Source organism: Leucoraja erinacea, chromosome 10 (genome assembly GCF_028641065.1).
Source record: "Leucoraja erinacea ecotype New England chromosome 10, Leri_hhj_1, whole genome shotgun sequence".
Classification (NCBI taxonomy): Eukaryota; Metazoa; Chordata; class Chondrichthyes; order Rajiformes; family Rajidae; genus Leucoraja; species Leucoraja erinaceus.
In genome coordinates this window covers 54,869,771-54,888,543 of record NC_073386.1, presented here as the reverse complement: position 1 = coordinate 54,888,543, position 18,773 = coordinate 54,869,771, and the positions used below count along the sequence as shown (strand labels likewise).

Genomic DNA, 18,773 nt, shown 5'->3' with positions numbered 1-18,773 from the left:
AAACAGGCCATCTCGACCCTTCTAGTCCGTGCCGAACACATATTCTCCCCTAGTCCCATATACCTGCGCTCAGACCATAACCTTCCATTCCCTTCCCGTCCATATAACTATCCAATTTATTTTTAAATGATAAAATCGAACCTGCCTCCACCACCTTCACTGGAAGCTCATTCCACACAGCCACCACTCTCTGAGTAAAGAAGTTCCCCCTCATGTTACCCCTAAACTTCAGTCCCTTAATTCTCAAGTCATGTCCCCTTGTTTGAATCTTCCCTACTCTCAGTGGGAAAAGCTTTTCCCACTCAGGCCTTTGTGTACTAGATTACAACCACCCTTGAAATGAAAATAATTCTTCCCGTCTCAACCACTTAGCCCTTCCCTGAAATATACAATCTCAGGTTATATTTGAATCTATTTGTACATATCTTTTAGTTGTCCCCCCAGTTTTCTCTCCCCAAAGAAAACAAATCTAGCCTACAATCATCCCTTGCAGCTAAAACACCACATCCCAGGCAAAATCCTACTAAATCTCCTCTGTACCCTCTGCAGTGTAATCACATCCTATTGTAAGAGCATGTAAGAGCCTCCTAGTTTGCTCTGTAAATACTAGAGGGCACAACATTAAGGTCTGAATGTCTGCTTTTATTTCAATTTTTAGGCCTATTTTAGATATGGTAATTTTAATTTTTAAAGCTATATGTATTTATTCTGTTTTTATTAACCGCACTGATGGGAACTGATTGAGAAACAATTTTTTCGTTTCATCTGTGTATGTAAGTACTCAGTTAAAATGACATTAAAGTAAATACTGAAGGTACACAAAAATGCTGGAGAAACTCAGCGGGTGCAGCGGCATCTATGGAGCGAAGGAGTCTGAAGAACTACCTATCTCCTTCGCTCCATAGATGCTGCTGCACCCGCTGAGTTTCTCCAGCATTTTTATGTACCTTCGATTTTCCAGCATCTGCAGTTCCTTCTTGAACAAAGTAAATACTAATGCTGATACTGACACTGAGAGGGGCAAAATGTAAAGATGAGTGGGACACTGAGGGTGGTGAGTGCCTGGAACACGCTGCCAGGAGTTGTGGTTGAAGTAGATATGTTAGCATGAAAGTCTTTATGCTAGGCATATGGATATTTAGGGAATTGAAGGATGTGGGTTACATGCAGGTAGATGCACTCGGCACCATGTTCGGCACAGAGATTGTGGAGCAAAGAGCCTGTTCTGGTGCTGTGCTGTTCTATGTTCTATTATATAACGCAAGATAGTTTTGATGATAGTTGTTAATCAAGATACCACACACAAAGTGGAATTTCAAATATCAAGGTGTTGCAGCAGGGAATGCTAGTCACAGCAAGATACCGCTATGTACTGCATATTTCACTCGCTACCAGCCCTCCTCAATTTTACCCGTCTTGATCTTTGGGGAACTGAACTGGCAGATGAGGGGGACAAGCAACAATGAATGTTGGGCTTCAGACCCTAAAAATTATGATAATTTACAAATGGAATCACTGAAGTATTGACTGGGAATTTGGAAGGTAGACAGCAAATGTACACAATGTTTTTTTTATTGCTGGGAGAGCTACATTGAGAATGTAGACCTCTTTTGAGGTAAAACAGTTTTTTCACACAACCAGATACAGTATTGTTGGCCTGGTCCTTGAATACATAAATCCAATGCTTATGAATAGCCTTGTTGAGAATACTGCAAATAAATAGGCTAATAATGGTTTATTTAAAATGAAATGAGCTATGACTGATTCTTGTGTATATTACGGCAACATTTGTGAGAAATCATTTCTAAAGCAGTCCTGCAGATTTAACAACTGAGGACACATGGAACTGCAGATGCAGGCTTACAAAAAAAAAAACACCCCAAAGTGCTGGAGTAACTCGGCAGGTCAGGCAGCATCTTTGGAGGGCATGAATAGGGGGCACCCATCCAGGGACCCCAGCAGCCCTTCCTGGTGAGAGTGGTTCACATACACCTCCTGTAACCTCATCTACAGCACTTGGTGCTCCCAATGTGGCCCCCTTTACATTGACGAGGCAAAGCATTGACTGGGCCATCGTTTTGCAGGACACTTGTGCTCGGACCAAGGCATGCTAGTTGCTAACCATTATAACTCCCCTTCTCATTTCCACACTGACAATTCCGCCCTAGGCCTCCTTCATTGGCAGAGACCACACTCATACTGGAGCAGCACCACCTCTTCTTCCACATGAGTATCTTACAACTCAATGGTTTGATGGATCTTTAATATCACAGGTACAGAAGTACACGTAGATTAATTTTTTTGCAAACAGTTCAGTAAAGTATTGCCATACCTATGCACAAGCTCAGATTAGTACAAAGTGCATAGAAATAGTCCACTGAAACCGCATGCAAGAGTCGCCAGGTTTTGGCGCTACTCTCAAAGTCCGGCCCACATGCTGGGTCTTCTGGAGCGGATCCAGATCCAGGCAAGCTCCAGGCTGCTGCAGGACCTCCAGCCGTGGCCTCCATCTCTAGATCATCCAGCGAACCATCGTCCCTCTCCCCACCCACCCACCTTCAGCCTTTGTGCCCTGGGGGCTCCTCCCTGTCAACCCTGTGGGTGTGGATGGTGAGACCCTGGTTCATTCTCTGATCAGCCCTTGCTCTCACTATCGCCAGCTCCTTCCATCTGCCTCGCTGGTGCTGCGGTCCTCAGGGGATGAGCAGGGACCGGATCGGCGACTTTCCTCTGCAGGCCATGGCTCGCATGTCCTCACATCTGGCTGCACATACCACGATATGAACATTGAATTCTTAAGGTAACACCTCACCCTCCCCCCCCCCCTCTTCCTTGTGTCCCACCCAGGTGTGCACCCATTTCTCCAACTATCTCTCACTCCTTTGCCCTTCCCGCTCCCCAGCCCTTTCCACCCAATCTCTTCCTCTAGCTTACCATTTCACTCCTCTTATCATATATCCTTCTGACTCCCTTTTATCTCTAGCCCTTGTCCACCCATCTGCCAATAACCACCCCACCCCCTGCCACCCCTCACCTATATCCACCTATCCCTTACCAGGCACTGAATTGTCCAACCGACTCCCCCCCCCCCCCCCCCCCCCCCCCACCACACCCCCCTCCCCGAAATACAATCAGACATAAGAGGAATCCTGACACAAAACATCAACTATCCATGTCTTGCAGAGATGATACCTGATTCTCTGAGTAACTCCAGCACTTTGTTTTGGTGTTTAATTACTGTGTTGGGTTTTTGATTCAAACACCATTTCACCGTGGATTTTTAAATTTCACCAGTTTTATTGATTAAATACTCCCTTGCGAAATTTATTTAGTGACATGGCTTTCATGTCATGCTTTCAATTTACCCTCAACATTTCAGATAGGATTAACTCCCTTTTAAACTGGTAAAAAAACAACCCGATATTTTGCCTGTGGAAAATAGCACCAGCAAGACAAAAGAAGAGTCAATTGGTTGCTGACCTGAGGAAGTGTTGGGAGGGGCGATGGGGGAGGGGAGGAAGGCTGGCGAGGTTAACATAGCACTGCCCTCAAGAATGATGCTGCTGTAGAAACATCAAGATCCCAGGCATGTTTAATTTTCTGTGTGTAGGAAGGAACTGCAGATTTCATGTGCCCTCCAGGACAGGAACACTGAAATTCGTACTTGCCACAGTCAAGTCTTGCCACTTGCTTCACAGTCACATTAAAAATAAATATATCATATCACGTATTCTTGCTAAACCAGACCATGATAGTGTAATGTGTAGGAAGGAACTGCAGATGCTGGTTTACACCAAAGGGAGACACAAAATGCTGGAGTAACTCAGTGGGACAGGCAGCATCTCTGGAGAGAAGGAATGGGATCCCAACAGAGGTGCTGCCTGTCCCGCTGAGTTACTCCAGCATTTTGCATCCATCTATGATATTGTAAGTCAAAGTATGTAGTGCAAAGTCCAGTTGATCACACTGATGCGGTGATCATCATATTGATCATTGATTCAGTCTGAAGGGTCTCAACCTGAAACGTCACCCATTCCTTCTCTCCAGAGATGCTGCCTGTCCCGATGAGTTACTCCAGCATATTGTCTCTATAATCATATTTAATTTGTTGGGCATCTGAGAAGATTTGGCATGTCCTCGAGGGTTCTCTTTAGCCCCTACAGATGCATTCAAGAAAGTATTCCAACAGGATATATTTCAGCCTAGTATGGTAACTGCCCTGCTCTTAACTACCCCAACTTACATAGAGTGGTGAACACAGCCCAAATCCATCAGAGGATAGTCACTTCCTTCCATCCCGTGGTGTGGTACATTAGGAAGGTTGGGCGTAGAGTCAGTGATGCCTGCCACCAGGCTATTCACTTTTCCCTCATCTATGTTTGGGGAAAAGGGATAAGAGTATGAAAGCTCAAATGTCTAGACAACCAGCGGTTTCTTCCTCACTGTCAGACTCCTGATCCAATCATCTCTTTTATCCACTTCCCAGAGGTGCTGCCACATGGTCTCTTAACTCTATTTCATTTGGTTATTCCATTATTGCACTTTAATTTTGTTTTTGCACTACTATCTTTGCACCTTCATCATTGTATTTATTGATGTATCTATGATTACCACCTACCCAGTTTAATCACACTCCGGTCCATGCCGACAAGCGGTAACCCTGTACACTAGCACTATCCTACACACTAGTGACAATTTACAATTTACAGAAGCCAATGAACCTACAACCGTGTATGATTTGGAGTGTGAGAGGAAACTGGTGCACTCAGAGAAAACCTATGCAGTCACTGGGAGAACATACAAACTCTGTACAGACAGCACCCATGGTCAGGATCGAACCTGGGTCTCTGGCACTGTGAGGCAGCTACTCTACAGCTGAGCCATTGTATTTTAGCGAGTTTGTGGTTGAGTTTGATTGTTGGAGGCTCTGGGACTGAAAGACTCGAGAAGATTTCATTTTGAAACGTACTTACCCAAAACTCGTTCCCATTGCCAGACTCTATGGATTGGGATCGACTCTGGCAGATCCGCTTTATTCCATCGTCCATTGCAAATGTCAAGAGAGTGATCCTTTGTGACATCCTCCATACCTGCAAATCAAAAATGCCAACTTCCAGCTAATTCGGTTTGTTCAATGTGATTTGAAGAAAGCCCTGCACCATTGGCACACCATTGATACAAATACATCGATAGATGCTCCTGAACACATCATCAGTGATGTAACCTGGGGTCATTGGGTGTTTCGGGTCTTTCAACATCAGACTACCTCACCCAGGCGACCCAGCCGTGGTTGATCAGATCACGACGTGTTCAGGTGGCATTCGCTCGTCCCCATGGACCTCCTCTCCTGATCCAGAGCCATCTCGAGGCCTTCTCCGCTGCCTCTGTGGTGTTCTTGATGGCCCTTCTCCTTGCCACTCCGTTGATGCCCAGTGCACTCAAGGCTTTGTAGTGATTGCCCTGCAAAAACTCTGCAGCCAACCTCGATGGGCGTACACCTTGCCTTCCAGCCCTGCTTGCGGCAGTCTATGACCAGCTCTTCATACTTGGCCATCTTCCTCTCGTGGGCCTCCTCCAGACGGTCCTCCCACGGCACTGTCAGTTCCAACAAGACGATGTTTTTGGTCGCCTCTGAGACCAGGAGGATATCTGGCCTCAGGGTGGTCGTGGCAATGTGCTGTGGGAACCTCAGCTGTTTCACCAGGTCTACGGAAAGCTGCCAGTCCTGCGCAGTTGCCAGGATCCCTGACTGATTCCTGGCTGCTGTGGTTCTTGGCAGCTGCACGAAGGTGATCATCTGGGTGGTGGGGTGTTCTCGTCTACAGCTGCTGATTCCCATGCTGATGGCTTCTGCAATGGGTTTGAGAACCTGGTCGTGATGCCATGTGTACCGGCCCTGCCCAAGAGCCTTTGGGCAACAGCTCAGGATGTGTTCCAACGTCCCCTTGCCTGAGCATTGCGGGCAATCTGGAGATTCCGCTTTGCCCCAGATGAAGAAGTTCGATGGGCTGGGCAGGTCATCATACACTGCCTGGACCAGGAACTTGATGCGCTGTGGTTCAGCCTGCCAGAGCTCAGTCCATGTGACTTTTCGGTCCATGGCCTGCTCCCACCTTGTCCAAGCTCCCTGCTGCCTCAATCCAACTGCTCTGGTAGACCTCTCCTCCTCACCACTGCCCTCACTTCCTCCTGGACCAGCCTGCGCCTCTCGTTCCCCTTGGCCTTGTCAAACTGGGGAGATGGGAAGATTCCCAGGCCAGCTCTTCCTCGAGTCACTGCTCCCACCAGGACTGTGGCGTATCCGGGACTCCGCTTGCAGCACGGCTTCGCCGACTCTCCACTTCCTCCCAGTTTTCACCTCCACCCCTGCTTGAGCCACCTTGGGGTCGCTGGAGTCCCTGTACAGCATCACCTCTCTGGCCCGAGTCACCTTAAACTCCTCCTCCAGGGACAGCTGGACCTTGGTGTTATTTCCGTAAAGGGCGATGCTGCTAAAGCTCCTGGGCAGTCCCAGCCACCTACTGAGAAAGCTGCTGACTTTCCTCTCCAATCTCTCTACAATGGATATTGGGACTTCGTAGACAAGCAGTGACCAGAGTATCCTTGGCAGGATACCATGCTGGTAAATCCATGCCTTGAACTTGCCGGGAAGCCCCGACCGGTCCACTGCTCTCAACCATCTCTCCAGCTCCTGACAGGTTGCCTGGACAGATGCTGTATCCTTCAGGCTGCTGTTAAACACCTTGCCAAGACTCTTCACTGGCCTTTCGGAGACAGTTGGGATTGGTGTCCCTTCGATGCTGAAGCGGAACCTGTCCATGACTTTGCCCTTCTTCAGCACCAGTGACCTTGATTTTCCTGGCTTAAACCTCATCCTTGCCCATCCAATCAGTTTCTCCAACCCCTGCAGGATCCACCTGCCTCCTGGCACTGACTCAGTGGTGACAGTCAGGTCGTCCATGAAGGCTCTGATTGGTGGTTGGCGCATTCCTGACTTGGTCCGAGGGCCCCGGGCACTCTGGCTCAGCAGACTTGACGATCATGTTCATCGCCAAGGCAAAAAGGATCACAGAGATGGTACAGCCTGTGATGATCCCAACCTCCAGTCTGTGCCACTCTGATGTTACTGACCCTGATGAGACTCTCATGCTGAACTGGTTGTAATAGTCCAGGATGAGATCTGCCACTTGGCCCGGCACATGATGCTTGGCCATGACTGTCTGGATCAGCTTGTGCGGGATGGAGCCGTAGGCGTTGGCCAGGTCAAGCCAGAGCACTGTCAGGTCTCCCTTGTTCTCCCTGGCTTCTCTGATGAGCTGGGTCACCACTCCCGTGTGCTCTAGACACCCCGGCACTCCAGACAAGCCTCCCTTTTGCACTGAGCTGTCGATGTAGCCATTGCTGGAGAGGAAGTTGGTCAGCCGCCTCGCCACTATGCTGAAGAAGATCTTGCCTTCAACGCTTAGCAAGGAGATGATTCTGAACTGATCGATCTTCTTGGAATCTTCCTCCTTTGGGATCCAGACTCCTTCAGCGAATCGCCACTGCTGCGCCACTTTTCCCTCTCCTCCAGATGACTTTCAGGATCTTCCACAGCCGTTTCAGTAACAAGGGGCAGTTCTTGTAGACCCTGTAGGGGACTCCGCTCGGGCCAGGGGCTGAGCCAGCTCTTGCTCTCTTCACAACGTCCTGGACCTCTTTCAGGAGTGGCTCTCTACTATCAAACTCCTTGATGGGTGGAGGTGGTTTTATCAGGATGTTGCACTGGCCCAGCTCCTGCTGCCTGACGGGGTCACTGTAGGTCGGCTGGATGTTGATCACCTCCTTAGTGCAAGCCAAACTCCCACTGTGCCTCTGCCCAGGTAGTTGTTTGGTGAAGCCGAAGGGGTTGGCTATGAAGGATGCTCCTCGCTTCCTGGCTCTTTCCTTCCGGCGTCTTCGATGCCACTCAGCTCTACGGAGGGTCATCAGCTTCTTCCTCAGGATGGTTCACAGCTCAGCCAAGGGGGGACGTTGCTCTTTGCTGGCCTCTTTATACTGCTTCTTGAGGGACTTCAGCTCCTGCCGGATCTTGGGGATCTTCGTTGCTCGTTGGTTCATGGTGAAAGGTGTTCTGGCCGGCTTCTTCTCCACTGCTCCAAACCTTTCCACAGCTAGGCTGATGATGATTGTTGTCATCGACCGCAGCCTTTGGTCCACGTCTCCCTTCGCAGTTGCTTCTAGCACCTTGTCGACGTCCTCGTCGAACTGATGCCAGACTGCCGTCTTGCAGGCCTGAGGCCATTTGACTCGAACCTTCTCCGGACTAGTTGCGTCACTTGGAGGCTTCGGGCTCTATGGGGTGATTCCAGGCCCGGCTCCTCCTGCGTCTCATCAGGTAAAATACCTGTGTGTTAAGCTGCAAGACTTAATAAATACAAACCCACACTGCCAAACCAAGCTGATTACAAACAAATCCATTCCAGTAATATTTTATCATTGGTGTTGTCCCAGGAAGTAAAATAATTCTCTGTAGTATGCATAACTGTAGAACAAATTGGACCTTCATTATGGCAATCATCATCCTACCAAGCCACTCATTGAATGGCAAAGTGATTGAAAATATCCTCGACAATGCCATTCACCAATAACCTGCTTACCGATCCAATGTTCGGTTTAGGTTTCCGTGGTGCCACTCTTTTCCAGGCCACATTTCAACCTTGATCAACCGTGAACAAAAAAACTAGATATCAAAGGTGATGTTAAGATGGCTCTGCTTGACATCAGCACAACCTTGAATCAAGTGAGTATCATGAAGCCTAAATGAAATGCAGGTAAATGTGTTCAGAGAGAATACTTTCCACTGGCTAGTCAAATCTAGCACAAAGGAAGATACATTTGTTTGTCAAATGCTAATAATCATCTTGAGCCCCTGATATCTTGCAGGAATTCCTCATGGTATTTAGCTGGACTCAATTATCTTCATTGCTTCCTTACATGGTCAAAAGTGGAGCTATTTACTAATGATTACTGTCTCCAGCTCCAGTGATAAGTCCTGAAATAATGATCATGTCTGAATGCAAGAGCAATATTCAGGAATGAGCAAAGAAGTGCAGATCCTACATGTGCCTACCCTTGCTAGCGCCACACCCCAATGACTGCCACATTGAGGGAAGAGTAATCTTTTGCATTTACATAGGCCACAGGACTGTTATTAGGTGCAATGGCAGCACGGTGGCGCAGCGATAGAGTAGCTGCCTTACAGCGCCAGAGACCTGAGTTCGATCCTGACTACGGGTGCTGTCTGTACGGAGTTTGTTCGTTCTCCCCGTGACCTGCGTGGGTTTTCTCCGGGTGCTTCGGTTTCCTCCCACACTCCAAAGACGTACAGCTTTGTAGGTTCATTGGCTTCGGTAAAAGATTGTAAATTGTCACTAGTGTGTTTAGGATAGTGTTAGTGTATGGGGATCGTGTATAGTGCTGGTTGGTGCAAACTCAGAGGGCCAGAGGGCCTGTTTCCGCGCTGTAATTCTAAACTAAACAAAACAATCGATGATGCCTTGCACTTTAGGACAGCTGACGAGGCTGAAGAAGTATTGTTACCACTCCCTCTGCTCATCATGCCACCAGCTTAGGTAGGTGAGTGCATGATACACGAAGCATCAGTGACTTCATATAATAGGGTGGTACACAGTAAACTGTTCCCGGAGATGTACACATTGGGCGCTTGGAAAATTCCTGTGGTGTAATGGTTAAGGGCAGCAGCGACCTTTATCGTCACAGGAAATGCACTCTGGACTAGGTGTCGCACCCCAGTCCCAGCCTCTTCAATCACAGCCCCAAGTTGCTCCTGAACACCGATGCCTGGGGTTGTTTGCACGTTGTGTGGTGATCCTTCTGTGCCACTCTCCTCTGCAACTCTTCCATAAGCAGAAACACAGCCGTGGCTACAGCCCCCATGCCTATGGGCCTGCAACCTCCTTTTTGCAATGGCACTCAAATGGTTGTTTAGCTGAATCTTGAATGCATTCACCCTCCTGGGCCTACTTGGCAGCAGCTCTCGCCTGAGGTTAAACATTCTTTTTTTCCAAAAATAAAATTCTGAATAAAAAATATATACAAAACAAGAACTGTGTAAACCTCTTTCAACATTCTCAGTGACTATACATACATTCATTAGCGCTGTGTTTGGTCGTGTTCACAGAAACTATCATTATACCAGACGTAGACACAAAATGCTGGAGTAACTCAGCGGGACAGGCAGCATCTCTGGAGAGAAGGAATGGGTGATTTTCCGGATCGAGATGTTTCTTCAGACTTGTCAGGGGAAAGGGAAATGAGAGATCTAGATGGTGATGTAGAGAAATAAAGAACAAATATACAACAAATATATAGATATAGAACAAATAGAGCAACCTTCATTTGTTCCATAATTCTCTACATCAGGTCTATACCTCTCGTTCCCCTTTCCCCTGATTGGACTGAAGAAGGGTCTCGACCAGAAACGTCACCCATCCCTTCTCACCAGGGATGCTGCTGTCCTGCTGAGTTACTCCAGCATTTTGTGTCTACCTTCGATGCAGTTCCTTCCTACACATTATACCGGGCACCCTTTCCATTCATGTGGCCTCCCGGGAGGATATTCATCTATTGTTTGAGGGGTGTCTCCACCACACCCTGCCCCCCAATGTGCAGCAGCAGAAGAAGCCTACAGTCCTCCTCCACAGAGCCTTGGCCTTGGCTACACTGAGTTTCTGTGTGTCCTCAGTACGTCCTCCTGCAGTCTAGAGCGTGCCAGTCGGCAACATTCCCAGACAGGTTCAGATTCAATTTTAATTGTCATTGTCAGTGTACAGACTTCTATCTCACTGGGAGGGGGTCAACAAAGTTCGAGCAGACCAAAAAGCGTATTTCACCTTAAATAATCTGTCCTGTGGGTGTCTCCAATGAACGGCAAATCTACTCAATTTTCCCACGATTTGTACTTTTAAACATATTCCCAGCCACTTCCCTCAACATTAGTTATTCCTTGGCACACAAAAATGCTGGAGAAACTCAGCGGGGGCAGCAGCATCTATGGAGCGAAGGAAATAGGAGACGTTTCGGGCCGAAACCCTTCTTCAGACTGATATGGAGTAGGAGGGGAGCTGCGGAGAAACACCAGGGAACTGGATACCCAGCTGGCGTTTCCTGCCTAGGATTCCAATACTCTTAACGCTCGTCCTTCACAGTGGCCTCCGTAATAGCGCCCTCTTCACCCCCGCCTGCATCGCTCCCTCTTCTCTTCACATTCAGTTCAAATAATCCAGTCAGTCACTTCATGCGGAGCGGCGGTTCGGTGCATCCTGTTGAATGGGGCTCCGACCGCAGCTCCGTAGAGTAAAATGAACTGCTTTTGGTCAGCGAGTGAGAATCACAACCATTCTACTCCCGCCTCTCTACCTCACAATTGCATTCAGTACTTTAGACTGCTAACTGAATGGGGCTCCATACAAACGCTGATTTAAAGCGTGGGCTGTACGGGAGAGAGAAAAGAAAGTCTCTCTTCAGATTATTAATGCTGGGAAGTCCACTTGCAAGAAGGTTTCAAATCCATTCAGTGTTTTTATAATATCTGAAATGGTGGGAACAGAATTCAATATTTGGAAATTTATGAAATATTATACATTACTCCCTTAAGAATTGTCAAACTGATTCGATTCAACAGTCGCCCCTATATATATATATATTTTTTTAATTTAAAAATAGACTTTATTCAGTAATAAATATATACAATGCATGAACCGTGCAAGAAAAATCATCCGACATTTTCGGAGGCTATACATTCAATATATTAATCAACTTTCACAAATGTATTCCCCCCGCTCTTGTCACTCATGTGGCCCACTGGTGTGGAATCCCTTCCCTTATTTTAAGGGGCGTCTCCACCACACCCCCCCCCCCCCCCCCCCCCCCCCCCGTGTCCAGCAGCGGAAGGGCCCCTGCATCAGACTTGAGCTGGCATACATTCAATGTATCCAATTGTGTTAAGCGGTGCCTCCGACCACAGGAAAATAGAACTGCAGAGTAAATCCACCTCTTTCTGGGTTAGTGCTGACTGTTTGAAGCAAATAGGGAACCAGGGGGCGTCTCTCTGCCAAGTGGTGCTGAAAAAAATCCCCGTGCGACTCTTCAACATTTCAGTGACTTCAACAAGTAGTGAGACCGACAACACTGAAGTGCAGCTTCAGAGAGCGCCCGGAATCCTACACTGGGTAAGGACAGGGAAACATATTTTATCTCACTATTCTGTTCAAACTACGTTGTGCATCTTATTAATTAAGACTGAATATCTTATTTTGCATTGTACTGTAAGATTTTACATAAGAATTTGTGAACTTGTATTCCTGAATTATTGAGTGTGAGGTGCTAGGATTTTTTTTGGGGGGGAGGGGGCAATTTTAATAGAGAGCCTCAAATACTGAGCAGCCTTGCGGTCGGCTGGGTCTAACTGTTCAGTGGTTAGTCGCCACCCCTCCCAGACCTTTACGTCAAGCGCTTTCCTGTTTTGTACTTTTTTTTATCAGCTGAGTGCATCTTTATATCCACACCCAGTCTCACAATTTAGTTGCCTTTGTTTTGACTAGGACAGCGACAGACCTCGGTCTGGGACAGATGTGCCTAATCTTTTCACGAGTTGCAAAGGATTGTGAGGAGCTCCGTTCTTTTCATTGTTTAGAATCGAGGAGACGGCATCCCGTTCTCACGGTCTTGTTTAGCTGAACTATTTATTGGTTTTTCATCCAAAAGGTAAATATCCACCAAAACAGCAAGCTGCAAACTCTGTTTACTCCTCTACTTAATTCATTTTGGTTGATATTTTCCGTCGACATGTGAGATTTGATACAGTTAGCAAGCAATACGTTGCATTGAATTTGTTGTCCGTGTGAGGACAACCGATTTATTTTTAACTGAACGTGTAATATTGCTAATTGAAACGTTAAGTATTTGTGGTTTTATTGGTTATTATGGAATGTAATTTATTTTTGACGAAACTATTCCGTATCTACAACATACGCATAGAGTAGTATATTGTGAGTTATTTTAAGATATTTATGATTTTGGCAAAAATAAATACAGCTCATAACCGAATATGCTTCCACAAAATGTGTGCATTATGTGGATATATTGCATATATGATTTTAATTGCTTGTGTTTGACATATTTCTGATATTACGCGACGCACTCACGCCTCCCCGTGGCGGCATGGTTAATTGCTGATAGTTTTAAGAGTAAATGTTCCCTTAAAACAGCCAACATGTCAGATTTTGTCCTGCCTCTTTTCGCTTCTATTTCTCCCTCGCTCCCCGTAGAAGGGTCCCGATCCGAAACTTCGCCTATCCATGTTCTCCAGAGATGCTGCCTGACCCGCTGAGTTACTCTAGCATCTTGTGCCTAACTCGTTTTCACCTCTCCCACAGCTAACAATGGGGACCATTTTCTCGATCAGTTACTGTTTTTGCATATATCTTTCATTTCTTTGTTCTATATCGCCGTCTATATCGCTTATTTCCATTCCCCCCCCCCCCCCCCCCCCCCCCTCTCCCCCCCCAGAGATCAGCCTGAAGATGAAACTCGACCTGAAAAGTCACCCATTCCTTCCTTCCCTCCAGAGATGCTGCCTGTCCCGCTGAGTTACTCCAGCATTTTTTGTGTCTACCTTTGTGTCCAACCTGCCTAAGAGAGACATAAAGTGCCGGAATAACTCATCGTGACAGTCAGGCAGCATCTCTGGAGAGAAGGAAGGGGTGAAGTTTCGGGTCGAGACCCTTCCATGCCAATTTGTTGTTCGAGGGGGGTTGGCTGTGCGAATCGTATGCGGACAGCGACCTGACCCTGTGATTTGGTTTTGCAGGTATACATGCCCTTGGTCTGACTCGCCTCTTCACAGCCAGTCGGGAAAAGGCGCCAACGTGACAGCGAGCGATGGAGGCGAGAGGCGGCCAGGGTCTGTCCGCAGAGCCCAGCTACACGGACCCGAAGGTCATTGTACAACATTATAATTTCACGGGCAAGCTGCCGAACAGCGAGGGTGAGAGTGGCCTCCGTGTCACGCCCATCCTGTTCATCGTGGTGTGCTGCCTGATCATCCTGGAGAACCTGATGGTGCTGCTGGCCATCTGGCAGACCAAGAAGTTCCACCGCGCCATGTATTACTTCATCGGCAACCTGGCGCTGTCCGACCTGCTGGCCGGCGCCGCCTACACCGTCAACATCCTGCTGTCCGGCTCCAACACGTACCGCCTCACCCCGGCCCAGTGGTTCCTGAGGGAGGGCAGCATGTTCGTGGCGCTGGCCGCCTCCGTGCTCAGCCTGCTGGCCATCGCCATCGAGCGCTACCTGACCATGATGAAGCTGAAGCCGCACAACTCTGGCGGTAGCCACCGTGTCTTCCTGCTGATCAGCGGCTGCTGGCTGCTGTCGCTGTTGCTGGGCGGGCTGCCTATCATGGGCTGGAACTGCCTGCGCCGCCTCAAGTACTGCTCCACCGTGTTGCCCCTCTACCACAAGCACTATATCCTCTTCTGCACCAGCGTGTTCAGCATCATCCTGCTGGCCATCGTGCTGCTGTACGCTCGCATCTACCTGCTGGTGAGGTCGAGGACCCGCCGCCTCACCTTCAACCGCTACTCGGTCCGGCAGAGCAGGAACGACGAGAAGGCGCTGGCGCTGCTGAAGACGGTCATCATCGTGTTGAGCGGCTTCATCGCCTGCTGGTCGCCGCTATTCGTGCTGCTACTCTTCGACGTGGCGTGCGCGGTGAGGGGCTGCCCGGTGCTGTACCGGGCCGAGTGGTTCCTGGCGCTGGCCGTGCTCAACTCGGCCATGAACCCCATCATCTACACGCTGACCAACCGGGAGATGAGGCGGGCTTTCGCCCGGCTGCTGTGCTGCCACCATTGGTCACTCAAGGCGGCGGCCGGCGCCACCGGGGCCGACTTCAACCGCAGCAAATCCGACAACTCGTCGCTCCAGCACAAGGACGAGTGCGGCACCCCCGAGACCCTCATGTCGTCCGGGAATATCAACTCTTCTGCGTGAGGAGTGGCAGAGTCAACCCTCATCCACCCCCTTGGAGCCGCGGTGAAGACGAAGACAGCGGCGGCGGCGCCTCAACTCACGTCTGAAGAAGTGTCTCGACCTGAAGCGCCACCCATTCCTTCTCTCCAGAGATGCTGCCTGTCCCACTGAGTTACTCCAGCATTGTGTGTCTATCTTCGGCGTATAACCAGCATCTACAGTTCCTTCCTACACACCTCAACTCGGGGCAATGTGATCCTCAACCTCCAAACTTAGACACGTCCCGGCCAGTCCGGGATGGAGTGGCCAAGCCCGCACTTCATTCTCCCAAAGGAACAGCAATGCAAACTCTTAACAATGCATGGACACTGTTGCTCGGGACTTCGAAAGGGAGATACATGCATTTATCCATAATGCGAACGTGGCAACCAATATTTTTGGCCAGCCTCAAGACTTTGGGAATCAAGAATGTTACCGTTCACGATGCTAACTCCTGTGTCCCAACCCACCTTCAGGAGTGGCATAGATTTTAGAGTTTCCTGGACAATAGATCACGTGGAGAACATCTTATGGACTGACTGCCAAGTTCCCAAACACTTGGCAATTTTGTGACTTTGGCGAAGCGGTTATTTTTTACTAAGAGGCCGAGTATTTTAGAGAAGCATTATCAGGCATTAAATTCCTGTCTAGGCACAGTATTAAAATATTCTATCATACCTGTTTTGTAAAATAAGATAAAGAGAATATAATGTTGAAATGTCACCAATTAAAAAGTTACTTACGGGCCTGAACTGTATAATTTTGAATGTATAAAAGTGTCACTCCACCCTTTGATTATTGTGAACTTAACCTCTGATTATTAATTTATTAACATTGTGAAACATAATTAGCAGTTCCCCAGATTTATTTGCGTAAAATTACTATAAATACTGTATTTAGGTTTTTGCCCAAACAAAAGCCGTCTAAATTATTGAAATTATGCAATTAGGAGTTGACACAAAGTATTATAAATGGCATGATTTCTTCCGAATTGGATATTGTGACATTCTGAAAATGCGAGAATGACATTCAAATGGAATCACACAGAATATATGTAAATATACTTTAAAATCCAACAAATGTTTTAAGCTTTCATTTATTACGATGCACCCTTCATAGATAGGAGAATAATTTACTAATCAAATCTTCACTCACATATAAAACTATTAAAGTTGGGAAGGAATGGAAGCAGTCAGTTTTGTATAGTGGATTTTGATCTGTTGGAAAACTGGGATGATTGAAATTATGTCTCTCAGCAGTTCCTGGTCCTGATGTACAGTGGTTTTGGATAATTCGCACATTATTTTCGCACATAGAAAAAAAATAAGTTTCTTTCCAAGTAATTGAGATTAAGTTCTTTAAATGTCATGGGAATCAATTGCCTTAATATTTTGAAATTCTTATCCTCAATCAAATATAATAAGTTCATAAAGCGGCAAGAGGGGGGCATCTCTGAACGGATAAGCCAGGGTGACCATGAAGATAAAATGTAAAGGGGTTTATTGTGTATGGGAACATTTAGTGAGTGAGAACATGGAAGAATGAAAGGGTTGCCAAATGCACGGCATCAAGACAATCTGGGAGGTCAAGTTGGACATGGTTTCCACTCCCAAGTGAAAAGTGATGAGGAACACAACAAACAAGCCGAGCCAACATCACAGACGGACGACTGATACAGACAGAAATTAAATTCAGAGAATATTTCAGATCGAAGACCCTTTGGTAGAATGGAGGAAGGATTTCTGTCCTGAAATGTCACATCTGTTTCTCTTTCCACCGATGCTGCCTGACCTCTAGTGTGGTCTGATATGCAGGGGGACACGTAAAGAAACAATAAATGCAGCCATGAAAGTGTCAAAGCATAACATTAATGTGAAAATCTGAAGGAGTTTTGCATCAATGGAGGAGGGATACATTTCCAAGAACATGGTGATTACAAGTAATCTTCCAAATGCATTTAGTTGGGCAACTGCTCCTCATGGAATTTGTAGCTGAATGGATTTCCACACTAATGGAAAATATAATCCTGTGGTAAAACAATGTATCTTCATAGGAGGGAAGATGTCCAATATGCAGGGACAATGGGAAATGATTCACACTGGATCTAGAAGGCAAAAATATGCTATGATTTTTGTGCAAGAACATTTTCTGTTAAGAAGTTCAACATTATTTGGGAAAATTATCTGCTTGTTCAATTCCACATATACAGTAATAGGAAATAGATCTAGGGATCATTTTAATGCAAAATCTTTTGTTATAGGTCACACCAATAGTTACATTAGAAAATGTAAAAGGGATTTCAATGCTGTACAGGAGAGCTCTGAGCATGGAGTTCTAACACTTTGTATGGCCAGGACAGAGAGCATTCACTGTGACGGTCTTACCTGGTTTGACTTCCCCAAATGCAACACCCTACACTTATCTACACTGAACTCCATCAGCCATTCTTCAACCCACGCCCAGCTGATCAACATCCTGCTTTAATTTCTGATAACTGTTTTGTAGTTCCCAGGCTTGCAATTCCTCGTGGATAGAAGCACAACATTAGCCACCCTCCAATCACCTAGCTCCTCACGATTGTCTAATTATGTCTCCATTAGGGCTCCTGCAATTTCTTCCCCAGCTTCCCACGGTGTCCTTGGTTAGTTACCTAAGTTCCCATAGATTCACTGTCTACGATACCAGCTAATTTAATGTAATTGGCAAACTTACTAATCAAGCCTTGCACATTCTCATCTAAATCGTTAACATAAATCACAAACAGCAATGAGCCCTAACCCTAAGGCACACCTAATCCATGGCCTCCAGTCCGAAAACCAACCTTCCACCACCCCCCTCTGCTTCCTTCTGAGGCAAATTTTGTGCCCAGGCAGCCAGCTCTCCCGGGATGCCATGTGATATATCCTTTACACAGAGCAACTTACCATACAGTACCTTATCAAAGGCCTTACTGAAGTCCATATAGATGTCTGCAGCCTTGCCCTCATCAACCTTCTTGGTTACTTCAAAACATGTAATCAAATTTGTGAGGCACATTCTCCCTTGTACAAAATCCATGTTGATGCGGCGCTCTGAAATTTTTGTAGCAAACAAAATCTTCGCACGCCAACGGCCTGTCGCGGACTGACGGCCAAAGTGGGACAGGCCTAAGACCCTGGCGCGACGCAATGTCTCACCTCCAACAGCAGCAGAAGCAGGCAAATGATCGCCAAACTCGTCCTGGGGCTCACGGCCATTGCAGTCCGGATCCGCCCCCACTTCCACTCCCAGTGCGGGGCCAAGAAAATTGAAGATAGACACAAAATGCTGGAGTAACTCAGTGGGACTGGCAGCATCTCTGGAGAGAAGCAATGGGTGACGTTTCGGGATAAGACCCTCTTTTCAGACTGAAGAAGAGTCTCGACACGAAACGTCACCAATTCCTTCTCTCCAGGGATGCTACTGGTCCCACTGAGTTACTCCAGCTTTGTGTCCATCTTCAAATGACGTCACACGCTCCAGACGGCTGTGCATATGCATGAAATCGTGCACGACCTTCACGGGACAGTCGTGGCTCAACGCGACCATGAGGTCGCATAATTTGCGGTTCAAGTGGGACAGGGGCTTAATGTTCTATACAGCTGCAATGAGATGTCCCAAATCTTGTACTCTTTGAGACGGAGGAATTGGGGGATCGAGTCTTCACAAGAGGCAGG

At 47.3% G+C, this 18,773-nt stretch overlaps 1 protein-coding gene across 2 annotated transcripts; it reads left to right on the top strand.

The window, feature by feature from the left end:
- Window positions 1-11,962: 11,962 nt before the first annotated feature.
- On the top strand, window positions 11,963-16,477 carry s1pr1 (sphingosine-1-phosphate receptor 1). 2 transcript variants are annotated; one of them, XM_055642351.1, is made up of 3 exons: window positions 11,963-12,233; window positions 12,606-12,768; window positions 13,874-16,477. In XM_055642351.1, the coding sequence occupies exon 3, from the start codon at window positions 13,945-13,947 to the stop codon at window positions 15,058-15,060; it is 1,116 nt and encodes a 371-aa protein (XP_055498326.1). In that variant the 5' UTR covers window positions 11,963-12,233; window positions 12,606-12,768; window positions 13,874-13,944; the 3' UTR covers window positions 15,061-16,477. The 2 variants fall into 2 exon arrangements, with proteins under 2 accessions (XP_055498326.1, XP_055498325.1); XM_055642350.1 differs by lacking the exon at window positions 12,606-12,768.
- The last annotated feature ends 2,296 nt before the right edge of the window (window positions 16,478-18,773 follow it).

What these genes read in the sequence shown, in the direction of transcription:
- s1pr1 (XM_055642350.1), top strand. Translation starts at nt 13,945, where the DNA reads ATGGAGGCGAGAGGCGGCCAGGGTCTGTCCGCAGAGCCCAGCTACACG.